This window comes from Pomacea canaliculata, linkage group LG6, assembly GCF_003073045.1.
Source record: "Pomacea canaliculata isolate SZHN2017 linkage group LG6, ASM307304v1, whole genome shotgun sequence".
Classification (NCBI taxonomy): Eukaryota; Metazoa; Mollusca; class Gastropoda; order Architaenioglossa; family Ampullariidae; genus Pomacea; species Pomacea canaliculata.
In genome coordinates, this window is record NC_037595.1 from 549168 (window position 1) to 564355 (window position 15188).

The window sequence follows — 15188 nt, forward strand, 5'->3', positions numbered from 1 at the left end:
TGGCTGCTGTCTTAACAAGGAGTGTTTCTAGTCACTGTCTCTACACCAACAACTGTCTGACCTACAATAGTAGTATCTCTAGTCACTGTCTCTACAACAACAACTGTCTGACCTACAATAGTAGTATCTCTAGTCACTGTCTCTACAACAACAACAACTGTCTGACCTACAATAGTAGTATATCTCTAGTCACTGTCTCTACAACAACAACAACTGTCTGACCTACGATAGTAGTATATCTCTAGTCACTGTCTCTACAACAACAACAACTGTCTGACCTACAATAGTAGTATATCTCTAGTCACTGTCTCTACACCAACAACAACTGTCTGACCTACGATAGTAGTATCTCTAGTCATTGTCTCTACAACAACAACAACAACTGTCTGACCTATAATAGTATCAGCAATGGCGGCGCCTACGGGGAAGTCCCTGTAGTGGACGCACAGACGATAGCGGCGATGTGTCGTCTGCTCCAGGCGAGGCACCAGCACGTGCGACACGAAGTCTTCGTCCAGGTGACTGTATGACACGAAGGCGTCGTACTGGCGGCCATGACCGCCGCTCCCGCCATCTGCAACACGAGCAGACGCGACCACAAGGCTAAGTAACGGATGGGTGAGCAGCCGACACTGAAGACGACGTCACACACCGACAAAACATGCAAGTGACAGTTACTTCCTCTTGACCGGAAGTTCCCCACTGTGCTGAATTGTTTGTTGTTGTTGGTGACAGCCACTGGGTGCCTCGTGTGTTGCTTTGTTGTCTTTATTGATTGCTGTTCTGTAAATAGTGTTTATCATGTGTATCGTCGGTGTGTTACTGTTTACTAGCGTGTCATCTGTACATTCATGTTTAGGTGTATGTGTACGTGTATTATGCAATACAATGAAGGAAGGCTAACTACAGGCAGTGCCGCAATACACACACACACGCCGACACACACACACACACACGCCGACACACACACACACACGCCGACACACACACACACACTACCAGTATATATACCAGTGTGATATATATACACACACACACACCGACACACACACACCGACACACACACACACACACACACACACACACACACACACACACACACCGACACACACACACACACACACACACACACTACCAGTATATATACCAGTGTGATACACACACACACACACACACGCCGACACACACACACACTACCAGTATATATACCAGTGTGATATACACACACACACACACACACACACACACACACACACACACACACACACACCGACACACACACACACACACACACCGACACACACACACCGACACACACACACACACACACACACACACACCGACACACACACACACACACACACCGACACACACCGACACACACACACTACCAGTATATATACCAGTGTGATATATATATATATACACACACACACGCCGACACACACACACGCCGACACACACACACACACTACCAGTATATATACCAGTGTATATACACACACACACACACGCCGACACACACACACACACTACCAGTATATATACCAGTGTGATATACACACACACACACACGCCGACACACACACACACACTACCAGTATATATACCAGTGTGATATATACACACACACACACACGCCGACACACACACACACTACCAGTATATATACCAGTGTGATATACACACACACACACGCCGACACACACACACCGACACACACACACACACGCCGACACACACACACGCCGACACACACACACACACACACACACCGACACACACACACACGCCGACACACACACACACACACACCGACACACACACACACACCGACACACACACACACACACACACACACACACACACACACACACACACACACACACACACCGACACACACACACACACACACTACCAGTATATATACCAGTGTGATATATATATACACACACACACGCCGACACACACACACACACACACACCGACACACACACACACACACACACACACACACACACACACACACACACCGACACACACACACACACACACCGACACACACCGACACACACACACTACCAGTATATATACCAGTGTGATATATATATATACACACACACACGCCGACACACACACACGCCGACACACACACACACACTACCAGTATATATACCAGTGTGATATACACACACACACACACGCCGACACACACACACACTACCAGTATATATACCAGTGTGATATATACACACACACACACACGCCGACACACACACACACTACAGTATATATACCAGTGTGATATACACACACACACACGCCGACACACACACACCGACACACACACACACGCCGACACACACACACGCCGACACACACACACACACACACACACCGACACACACACACACGCCGACACACACACACACACACCGACACACACACACACACCGACACACACACACACACACACACACACACACACACACACACACACACCGACACACACACACACACACACTACCAGTATATATACCAGTGTGATATATATATACACACACACACGCCGACACACACACACACACCGACACACACACACACACACACACACACACACACACCGACACACACACACACACCGACACACACCGACACACACACACTACCAGTATATATACCAGTGTGATATATATACACACACACACGCCGACACACACACACGCCGACACACACACACACACTACCAGTATATATACCAGTGTGATATACACACACACACACACGCCGACACACACACACACTACCAGTATATATACCAGTGTGATATACACACACACACACACACGCCGACACACACACACCGACACACACACACACGCCGACACACACACACGCCGACACACACACACACACACACACCGACACACACACACGCCGACACACACACACACACACACACACACACACACCGACACACACACACGCCGACACACACACACCGACACACACACACACACCGACACACACACAAACCGACACACACACATTCTGCACTCTCTCTCCTCCGCCACCTCCCCCCCACAACAAGATGGCTGAGAACCCCCACCCTGACACCCCCACACCCGTTACCATGACGAAACAACTCCTCGCATGCAGCTGACGCTACAGCGCGTGACTCGCGTGAGGTGCTACAGCGGACTGTAAACAACCTGACAACATGAATGGCTTGTAAGACACCTTGGCACGAGGTCATAGGTCACAACATACAAAATGAGATGCGGCGTCAGGTACACGAGGTGGGGAACGGGTATGCAGGCTACGTGCAGGTCGTCAGGGTGCAGACAGCAGTCCACCCCTTTGTCAGGTGGGCGTTACCAGCGGGTGGGAACCTGCGTGTCTGTCACACAACAAGAAACAACAAGACTGCAAATAAACAGGATGTTGGGGAGCAACAAATATCACAACGGGGATTTAACACCTGCTAGCAGTTGATTGTACGCCATGTTGAAGTCAGGTTACACGCACTAGCAAGCTAAGAAATGAACCGGCGACCTCTGCACCACAACCACTACTCGCCTTCACTCAACGACCTGCTACTCGCCCCCTACTTACCCTCCTCGTGGTCCAGGCGTGAGGTAACATTGTCCCACAGTCTGACGCCCAACTTGACGTACACCAGCGCCTGCACCTCCCGCCTCCGCCACACCATCAGGGTCCCGACCACCACAACGACGGCCACGACAGCCAGCATGGCGGCGATGGCGGCCACGTGTGTCTGGTCGTCGAAGAAGGCGACAAGTGGTCGATGGAGGACGACCGGCCTGGTGCTGCACAGCACATCGTACTGCATGTCGGCCAGGAGGAGGCTGTAGTGTCCTGCAGGGTCTGGAACCTCTCCAGGGTGCGTGGGCAGGGGCACGCGAGTGACCCCACGCTGGCCAGTCCTGTTTGTCTCCTCTTGGCCTCGCATGACCTCCGCTCCACCCTCGTACCAGAAGCAGCGCACCACCTCGCGGTCGGCGATGGCGCGGTTCCTGGCCGCCCAGAACCGGAGGAGTTCGGCCACCAGGTGGCAGTCGCACGGCCAGGGGTTGTCGGCAAGCGTCAGGGACGTCCCCAGAGGGATGCCCGAGATGCCGCCCAGGGTTTTGATGAGGTTTTGATGGATGGTCAAGGTCGCCAGCATGGTGAGCCCCTCTAACGCGCCGCTTTCTATTGTGCGGATCAGATTGTCATGGAGATACAGGTGTGCCAGGCGTGACAGGTTGCCAAACGTGTGGCGACTCACTCGCTGCAGGTAATTGTGGCTCAGGTCGAGCCTCGTGACGTTGACGAGAGAGCGGAAAGCTCCCTCCTGCACCTCGTGCAGGCGGCTGTCGTTGAGGTAAAGGACGAGGGTGTGGTCCAGGCCAGACAGCGAGTCGTTTTTCAGGGTCCCAAAATTGTTGCCGTCCAGTCTCAGGTGGGTCGTTTGGGAGGGTATGCCCTCCGGAACTGAAGCCAGGACCCTCGAAGTACATATCACGTGGTTGTAAAGGCGGACATACTCTGACCCTCCTGTGAAGCACGTGCAGTTATCCGGGCACGTGAGAACGCACGAGCACATGGGGTCAAAGGGCGTTGTTTCCGATGAAGCAGTACAGCAAGGACACGAGCCGTAACATATTGGTGTTTTGTAGGGGCACACGAACTCCTCGAGGGGCACGTCATGGAAGGGCACCCCAACGCCTCCCAAGTAAGTGGAGCAGAACAAGGTCTCCAGGTGCTGAAAGTCCGGCAGATGTTGGCGAAGGACTGTCACTGACTGCCTGTACTGAGCCCAAGCCTTGACGTATCCCAGTCGACAGTCGCAGTCAAAGTGGTTTGGGCCCAGGAGAACCACCGGCTTGGGTAGCAGCGTGGGCGGCACTTGCATCTGAGGACACGGAGCGTACAGTCACACAAGGGCAGACTATCACTAACAGACATGTAAGGGCACGCAACGCGGTGTAATACAAGGTGATGCTAGGAACAGTTATATGTGATTGGAGGCAACCTCCAGTGATTCAAGGGCAGGTTATCGCAAATGCTGTTGCAGACAGTTTAAGTGTAACATTGTTGCTAACTATCGCCTACAGTTATAGTCTGTAACACTGTTGCTAACATTTAAGTGTATAACGCTGACTGTTGCTAACTGTAAACTTTATTTTAAGTCAATTACACAACCTGTTGATAAGATTTTTCTTATAAGCTAACACACTCCGTGTCCTACGGGTTCCAGTAGTGACATTCAGCTGACCTACGAGCTCTCAATGACACGTGTCACGTGACGCCATATGGCCTCGGTCTACTCTCCATAATCATGTCTTACATTCCTGTTTCCTCAACAAACATTTGTTACCTGTGTGATGTCCACTGTCACCAGGTCCCAGTTGGCGCTCAACATGATGCTCCTCAGATGCGGAAGATTTAGCAACAGTCCAGGCTCGATGTAAGAAAGGTGGTTGCCGCTGACAGTGATATACTTCACTGACTCTGGAAACATGTTGATGGTCAGCTGCGACAGGCTGTTATTGTCCAGCGACAGCGACTGCAGTGACTTCATACGGTTGAAGACCAAGCCCATTTGGCTGAGCAGGTTGTTCTCTAAGCGCACCATCGAGAGGGAAGGGAGGTTATCAAATGCTCCCAACGCTATGTTTTCAATTCCGTTGTTCCGTAAATCCACAACCAGCAGGTCCGGCAAGTCTCCGTAGAAACTACTGACGAGTCTGAGACGATTGTTTCTCAAGAAAAGGAACTCCAGCTTGCGGGCCCCTCTAAACACATTCCAGAACAACTGTGTCAGCAGGTTGTCGTTGGCGTTGACCAAGACCAGGGAGGGGAGGTCCCAGAAGTTGGGCAAGAAGGTCAACCTGTTTCCGCTGACGTGGAACTCTATGAGTGACGTCATGTTTCTTAGCGCGAACGGCGACAGTGACGTCAGCGAGTTGTTGTCCAGGTGCAGCACCTGCAGGTGGGGTAAGCTACGGAAAGCCTCTGAGGAGATGAAGGTCAGATTGTTGGTCTGCAGGCTGAGGTGAGAGAGGGAGGTGAGGTGACTGAAGGCGTTGTTGAACAGCCTGCTGATGGAGTTTCCGGAAAGGTTAAGGTCGCGCAGGGCGGGCATGTCAGCAAAGGTCACGTCGTCTATGCGGTCAATGGAATTGGCGGCCAGGTCTAGCTGCAGCAGCTGCGCGCGCACGCTTGAGGTGAGGTTGAAGGTGGTCAGTCGGTTGTTGGCGAGGCCCAGACTCTCCAGCCTGGTGAGAGCAGACAACTCGGGCCACACGCTGTCGTCGATGTCCAGGTTGGCCAATGTCAGGTTCGACACATTTTGTAACTGCCACACGGTGTCCACAGGCATCGCAACTCTGCCGTCTCCCTGGAGACGGAGAACTCTCATTTGGGTCAAAGGTAATTTTGTCAGGAAGTCCACGCTGTGCAGCTGGTTTCCGTACAGGTCCAGCGCTTCCAGCTGTGTCAGGACACCTTCTGGTAGAGAAACCACTTGTATCTGGTTCCAGCCACAGTGCAGTTCTCGAAGGTTTGGTGCTCTTCTAATCAGATTTTCGGGGAAGATCGCGAGAGAGGCGTTGGTGATGTCGAGAACTACCAGGCTTTGAAGCCTGAAGGTGTCGTCACACTGTGCGACAGACTGTTCTAGCATAGGCAGCGCCTGGTGCGACACATTGAGCACAGCCAGCTGCGACAGTCCACAAAAGGAGGGCAGTTGGTGCAGGCTACTGCTCCTGAACGACAAAGAGGACAAGCGAGGGAGGGTGGTGACAAGGTCCGCGGGCAATGGTTGTAGAAAGCGGCAGTCCACAATGTCCAGCGACTCCAAGACAAGCAGGTGCTGAAAGACACGTGACTGCACGGTTGCGAACTGACAGCTGCTCATGGACAAGCGTCGAAGCCGAGGCAGATGACTGAAGAGCCCCCAGATGAGGTGACTCAGAAACTGGGACTCTGAACAAATCAGTTGAAGTGACGTTGTCTCAGATGGCAGGGCACTGATGGTGTTGTCTGAAACGTCCACCGTTGTGACGTAGCAACTGTCGTAGTCGCCGCTGGGGCTGTGGCACGTGCAGGCGGGGGGCAGGGGGCAGGTGCCGGGGGTCATGGGCGTCACAAGGACGAGGGACAGTAGCGTGGCGACGCTGACCACCAAAGTCCGACAAATCCTCATCCTTTACTCCAGGCACCACCAGAGGTCTCTGCGCCCCTGACTCCTGGCGTTACAACGAGGTTGCCTTGGTGACTGTCGAGCTTGTAAAGTCACGAACAGTTTAGAGAACACCAAGTAGCAAGTAACAATTAAAGTAACACTTCACTGAAACTCTTTCTAGGTCACAGTAAATAACACAGAGTAAATAACACAGTAAATAAAACAGTAAATAACAGAGTAAATATCACAGAGTAAAGAACACAGAGTAAATAAAACAGTAAATAACAGTAAATAACAGAGTAAAGAACACTTCACTCGAACTCCTGCCTGTACATCGCATCACTCTGTAAGTTTCGTGTGTACAACCGAAGCCATGAAGGGTTTGACCCTGATTAGAGGACGACCTTATGCAGATGAGATGACACGTGTCCAACATCCGGGACTCACGGCCAACGCCTACAATGCTATACTGCTCACCACAGTGTAAAGTGTACAGTCACAGCTTCGCGCCAATAAACAGACAACGGCATTGGATCCCAGATTTCTTGTTGATTACCTGAGATAATTACATGAAAACAAATCCTTTTAGAAACAACAGTTTGATTTTGGACTGACAGAACACGTGTTCAAAATCCGTGACAGGACCCGGGTGTTGTTGTCTGTCTGACAGCAGACCGACAGAACAATGAACCTGTCCTGCTGTCGGGTGGCTAACCGTTGACATCCGGGTGTCTTCGCTCTGCATTGTAGCGGTGTTATAGAGTTTGACAGAGTGAGCCACTCCCAACTTCTCCAACACCTACGCCCCCCCCCCTGAAGCCATGCAATGACCTCTCATCAACACAATGGTCGTGTGAGGCCTGACTACAGGTCTGACTACAGGTCTGACTACAGGCCTGACTACAGGTCTGACTACAGGTCTGACTACAGGCCTGACTACAGGCTCTCACTGACTGCTGACCACGGACAGCACGTGCACGTGCGCTGCATGTTTGCTGCTGGTCCACTTTGCCGTGTGTACGGATGTGTCGCAGTTTCACGCGTTTTTGTGGTCCAATGACCTTTTGCTTGACCGCTGTACTGAGCACGCGCAAAAACAAACCGACAGTCAAGTTCCCGCCGACTGTTTCACGCACACAATAAATTCGTTAAAAGATTCGGAAGTACTTATGTTGGTACAAACAGGATAAACACATCTTGGAAATATGAAGGTGGCTTTCCATTGTTTTGAGCAGTATATCTGAAGACACGAGGAACTGAGGGGCTGACCCCAACAAATGCTTTCTGCCGCTGAGCATCAATAAACTTGCGATGCATTGTGTTAGCACACGTGTCTACTCACTAACGGGTAGCAGGCTGACAATACTCTCCTCACACACGCACTACTTTACTCACTAATCTACTCACCAAGGTCCAGCACAGCTGCTCTGCTCGCTCACAATGTCCGCTCCATCCAGTCAGGGACGAGGGTGTGGGTGCCTGGGAGGGCTGGGAAAGGGTTCAAAGGTCAGATCTTCAAGTGGCGGAGACAAGTGACGGAATGTCTACATTGTTCTCGCCATCCACGACTGCGGGTGACTGCATCTCTCGGTCGGTCGGTCGGTCGGTCTGTCTGTCTGTCTTCTCAGCCTGTTTTGTTGAATGAGTGTCTTTCTGTCGTCCTGTCTGTCTCTTTGTGCTGGTCAGGTGATCTCTCAGACGGTCAGCGCTGTCCCCTGTAATGTCAGTCAGGATACAAGGCGGTCAGTCTGGCTAGCTGGTGATCTTTGACCTTTGACTCGGCACCGGTGAACTGTGGGCCAGCAGTGTCACCGTCACGTCACATGCATCGTGGTGCCGGGACTGGAATCACATTTCACTGGGCGTGACCCCGGGTTGGCGTGACCTCACAGCCAGAGGTCGAAGACGTGGCGGATGTGACCTGGATGTGAGCCTCACGTAGCGTCAACTCGAGGTGTTTACTGTTTACTGTTTACAGCAACCGTACAACCCTGCCAGTAGCACGTCAGCTCCCACTGGCGTCATCATCATCAGCGCTGCACTCTAGTGGCGGACAGTTTGTCGGGAAGTTTCTCTCGCAACTGGAGAGCATCGGCTGTTGAGGTCAGCACTTGCCACAGTTGACCCTTTGATTCGAGTGCTGCAAGTAAACAAATAGACAACAAGCAGCATGCACATCAAATTCTAGGGACGACTGGCTGAAGAATGCCTGCCACCTAGCGGACTTACCCTCGTGTTAGTGTCAGGTGACCCTTGACTCGATGGTTGACGAGGGCGAGGAGGGTGCAGGTAGCAGGAAAGACGAGTGGGGAAGCCAGTCAGGATGGATGGGGTCAGAGGGCGCGGGTCACGCCAACCTTCTTCCGTGTCATTGTCGCTGTCGTCAGCTGCAGTGAAGTGGCGCCGCTCACTTGACGTAGGTGTAGATGTACAGCTGTAGTGACATACAGCAGCTATACAGCTGTACAACTGTACAGTGTAGTCTGCTATTGTGTCCTGTAGGTGTACAGGTCTAGTGACTTATAGCAGCTGTACAACTGTACAATGTAGTCTGCTATTGTGTCCTGTAGGTGTACAGCTCTAGTGACATACAGCAGCTGTACAGCTGTACAACTGTACAATGTAGTCTGCTATTGTGTCCTGTAGGTGTACAGGTCTAGTGACATACAGCAGCTGTTCAGCTGTACAACTGTACAGTGCAGTCTGCTCGTGTATAGTGTAGGTGTACAGCTCTAGTGACATACAACATCTGTACAACTATACAACTGTACAATGTAGTCTGCTAGTGTGTCCTGTAGGTGTACGGCTCTAGTGACATACAGCAGCTGTACAACTATACAACTGTACAATGTAGTCTGCTATTGTGTCCTGTAGGTGTACAGCTCTAGTGACATACAGCAGCTGTACAGCTGTACAACTGTACAATGTAGTCTGCTATTGTGTCCTGTAGGTGTACAGGTCTAGTGACATACAGCAGCTGTTCAGCTGTACAACTGTACAGTGCAGTCTGCTCGTGTATAGTGTAGGTGTACAGCTCTAGTGACATACAACATCTGTACAACTATACAACTGTACAATGTAGTCTGCTACTGTGTCGTGTAGGTGTACAGCTCTAGTGACATACAACATCTGTACAACTATACAACTGTACAATGTAGTCTGCTACTGTGTCGTGTAGGTGTACAGCTCTAGTGACATACAACATCCATACAACTATACAACTGTACAATGTAGTATGCTATTGTGTCCTGTAGGTGTACAGCTCTAGTGACATACAACATCTGTACAACTATACAACTGTACAATGTAGTCTGCTAGTGTGTCCTGTAGGTGTACGGCTCTAGTGACATACAGCAGCTGTACAAGTGTGTAGTCAACATTAGTGCCCCCTCCACATCCTCGGGAAATGATTTCAACATTTACCAGGTCACGTGCTTGATTGTGACGATGGTGGTGGGGAGGGGCAGCACTCGGTGGGGCCTCAGTAACGAGCGAAAGGAGGGCTAAGCATTTGTTTATTGTTTGGCCAGGGAGCAACACGATGCTAGTTCTTGGTGTTTGCTTGCTTTCAGTCCCTGAATATAACATCTATAAAGTAAAACCGTTATGAGAAGCACGACATCTGACTTTTCTGTGACGGTGACATCTACTTCACAACTACCCTGTGACAACAGTCTAACCCGCGATTTCTGAGAGGGAACTGTCCCTCGTATTTTGTGACAAAGTATGTCTGAGTAGAAAATAGAGATCTACTTTCTAAGCATAATTCTGTTGTACCTTCACCCACCCGCACACACACCCACAGTTACATGCCCGACCGCTCCACAGTTCACTGACAGACACTTCTCTCTCTCACACTTTCACGACACTCACGGGGAGGGTGTGACACTTCTCTGGACACGCGAGTCTCCGAACCGTTACTTGTCTAGAAACCGTTCCTTCCATGGCCTCGACCCCTGAGGCATGGCGACATTTTTAGACACATTGGTAGACACAGTTGTAGACACATTGGTAGACACATTGGTAGACACAGTTGTAGACACATTGGTAGACACATTGGTAGACACATTGGTAGACACAGTTGTAGACACATTGGTAGACACAGTTGTAGACACATTGGTAGACACATTGGTAGACACAGTTGTAGACACATTGGTAGACACATTGGTAGACACAGTTGTAGACACGTTGGTAGACTTCGCTGAGCTGTCAGTCAGTTTTAAACCCATGAAACCGTTTTCCAGCCTTTACACAGTGTCCTGTGTTTTATAAATAGTCTTCTTGTGAGTTGTCCTCTTGTCTGTGTAACTGCTACGTGTCCAGGATGTCCTGCTGAAGTACACAATCCCAATGTTCCAAACATGTTTGAAGCTTTAGAGTGAAGTGAGGACCAGTGACGTGTCTGCAAGTCACAACATCCATGCTGCACACATTCTAGTATCACCAGTCTCCATCCCTCGTGCCATCCGGCATCTTGAAGCTCTTCATCTTTCTACTACAGTGACACGCGACATCACCGTCACTGTGGTTACTGACAGCTGCACTTCACACTGTTGTAGTAACAACGCTTGTTTACAGCACGACACGTAACTTGTTTACAGCACAACACGTAAGTTGTTTACAGCACGACACGTAACTTGTTTACAGCACGACACGTAAGTTGTTTACAGCACAACACAGAAGTTGTTTACAGCATGACACGTAAGTTGTTTACAGCACAACACAGAAGTTGTTTACAGCATGACACGTAAGTTGTTTACAGCACGACACGTAAGTTGCTTACAGCACGACACGTAAGTTGTTTACAGCACAACATGTAAGTTGTTTACAGCACAACACGTAAGTTGTTTACGGCACAACATGAAAGTTGTTTACAGTTCGACACCGCAGACGTTGTGGTAGTGGCGGTGTGTGTCGTCCCAGAAAACGTCACCGTGACCTCTTTGAGGTTTTGAGGAATTAGGAGAGAGGGTCGCGGAGGTGGTTGCCATGGTGACCACATTCATCAGGGAATGTAATGCCAGGAGCCACAACTCAGTCTCGCTGCAAGTTGTTGACTAGGAATTAATTGTCAGAGACAAACAGGGTCACGCAGGTAAAAGTCGAGGTTTGAGTGAAACACTCGACACACACCTTGGGGTCAGATGTCAAGGCCTTCAGCAGCCTGACTGGCACTGCCACCGGGTGTCTCTCTACCGCATGAGGTATGGGGGATAGAGTATCTCAGTCTCTAATGATGACAGGCCAGCATCTCAGTCAGTCCAGCATCTCAGTCTATACTCAAGACAGTCCAGTATCTCAGTCTCTAATGATGACAGTGCAGTATCTCTATCAGTCCAGTATCTCTGTCTCTACTCAGGCCAGTATCTCAGTCTATACTCAAGACAGTCCAGCATCTCTATCAGTCCAGCATCTCAGTCTCTAATGATGACAGGCCAGTTTCTCAATCAGTCCAGTATCTCTGTCTCTACTCAGTCCATATCTCAGTCTCTACTCATGACAGGCCAGCATCTCAGTCAGTCCAGTATCTCAGTCTCTACTCATGACAGTCCATATCTCAGTCTCTACTCAAGACAGTCCAGTATCTCAGTCTCTAATGATGACAGTGCAGTATCTCTATCAGTCCAGTATCTCTGTCTCTACTCAGGCCAGTATCTCAGTCTCTACTCAAGACAGACCAGCATCTCAATCAGTCCAGTATCTCAGTCTATACTCAAGACAGTCCAGCATCTCTATCAGTCCAGTATCTCTGTCTCTACTCATGACAGTCCAGTATCTCAGTCTCTACTCATGACAGTCCATATCTCAGTCTCTACTCATGACAGTCCATATCTCAGTCTCTACTCATGACAGGCCAGTATCTCTGTCTCTCTATTCCTTGCAGTCATCCAATGAAGACTAAACACGAGAGCGTCTCTCGAAGTTTCCAAGTGGTGCAGGACTTGTGTAACTCTCTGGATTGTGTTTATTATTCCAACACACAAACACTAACAACACATCCATGCACAAACAGGAAATTAACGATAGATTATGTTTTCAGGATTGATATTATTTTATTATCATAACCAAAACAGTTTGAACACATGTTGCATACTTAATGTGAGCAGTGGCAGACCGGCAAACACACGCGCAGCCCCGACAACGTGTGGGCTCGTGAACTCAGAGTTGTCTGTCGCCAAACATACCAAAGACTTAACAAAGACACCCACCGACAGGTGGCGAGGCCTCAACCAACTCCGGGGTCCTACAACAGGCACCAAGACGACTAGACATGGCGACTAGGAGGCTAGTGTCACGTGACACACATGTTCGGGTAAATGCGCGTTACCCCCCCCCCCGACCCCGCGACTGATGCACACGTCACCCCGCTGTCACGTGATACGCAGAATCCCCCCACACACACACCAGACAGAATGAGTCCTCACCACGATGAGGGACTGGAGTTACCGGTCGTAAAGGGAAGTTGAAAGCTTACCTGCCGACCTCTCACCCTAGGGTTGTTCAGAGAAATAACAGCTTGTCTCCCCTTGGCAGCACCACCTGTCCGCCCCCACAATGCACCACGCGGTTCTGATTTTCCGGACATCGCTTCCTCCAGTGAGCTTCTAGTATACAAGAGCCACATGCTTGTTAAACTGATTGTGCCACGATGCTAGATGATGACGATGATGATGATGATGGAAGCCTTACATCGCCTTCGTCTGTAAAGCGTTGAGAGCTGGATGCTCTGGCGTCTTCCCGTCACACACAGCGAGCACGTGACAAGGAACAAATGAAGCACGTGACCACCGTATTCAGCTGAAGCCAACTGCTAATTGCTATCATCATGCACGGTGGCTGGTCTGCTGACAGTTAGTCCGCCATGACAGCTACCCAGGGTGACACGCGGAGTCTTTGATCTCGTGTTTGACGGTGCGACACACTCAGCTCACTCCTGCCAGCACAAGGAATGGCAGGTAACAGCTAGTGACACTCACCTGTCGCCAGGGTCACTGACCACCACACCCTGTCACTGTGTGACTATTTATTCATGTCAGTCAACGATAAATAAATACCATGTTGTTTACAAAACAATTCAAATGAAAACACAGCGGCAAATGTGCGACGTAATACAAAGCATGATGAGGATGATAAGGGAGAAGAAAATACTGTGAAGATATAAAGATGGCAGGTGACGGTCAGCGGGTGCTGAGTGACTCGTGACGATGACGACTACAGACTACACGGTGACGCGCTCAATGCGACTGTTGGACATCATAGCAGCTCCAGTATCACGTGACCCAACAGCAGACGGCTGTTACACTCACAAAACGAAAGTCGAAGGTTGAATGTAAGAAACTGGCGAGGAGACAACTGGGGAAGAGAAGGGGAGACAATCACTACAGACAAACGTCCTCTTTGGCACATCAAGGCTCAGCAAACAGACGACAGTATCACAGACAGCAAGGTCACAGCGGCGGCTTATCTTCCTTCATCGTCCCGAGGACATCAACGTCCCAGTCTCATCGTCGCGCTATAAATAGCGGGCCTACCCGCCAGACAGCGGGTACATGCGTAGTGGTCACTTTGTAGCTTCTCGTTTTAATTAAAACACATCATTGTGAAAACAGAAAAATGTTCACTGAATAATGTGTAGCATACTGTGTCCAGTAGCCACGTCAGCACACAAAGGTCAGCCACGTGGGCAACGTTAGCGACACGCGAGTGGCTAGGAGCATCTGACCAGCACGTGACAACATTCTGCACTGCCCCCTGGATTGTCGTGCACCTGATTGCTGAAGTGAAGTCTTGGATGAACAGGTTTCACTCCGTAGTTACACCAACCAGATAGCCTTTGTCCAGGGTGGATTAGGCTAACAAATGTCCAGGGTGGATTAGGCTAACAAATGTCCAGGGTGGATTAGGCTAATAAATGTCCAGGGTGGATTAGGCTAATAAATGTCCAGGGTGGATTAGCTAACAAATGTCCAGGGTGGATTAGGCTAACAAAATGTCC

General features: G+C 50.1%; 1 protein-coding gene across 1 annotated transcript in view; it reads right to left on the minus strand.

Moving 5' to 3' along the window:
* Nucleotides 1–15188, minus strand: part of LOC112565931 — a 37067-nt gene that overhangs the window by 2975 nt on the left and 18904 nt on the right. Inside the window, exons 4-7 of the mRNA XM_025241830.1 lie at nucleotides 11114–11398; nucleotides 5384–7214; nucleotides 3616–4918; nucleotides 392–574 (exon numbers count right to left, since the gene is read on the minus strand). Coding sequence (XP_025097615.1) covers nucleotides 392–574; nucleotides 3616–4918; nucleotides 5384–7214; nucleotides 11114–11398 — 3602 coding nt within the window. The remainder of the gene's footprint in view (nucleotides 1–391; nucleotides 575–3615; nucleotides 4919–5383; nucleotides 7215–11113; nucleotides 11399–15188) is intronic.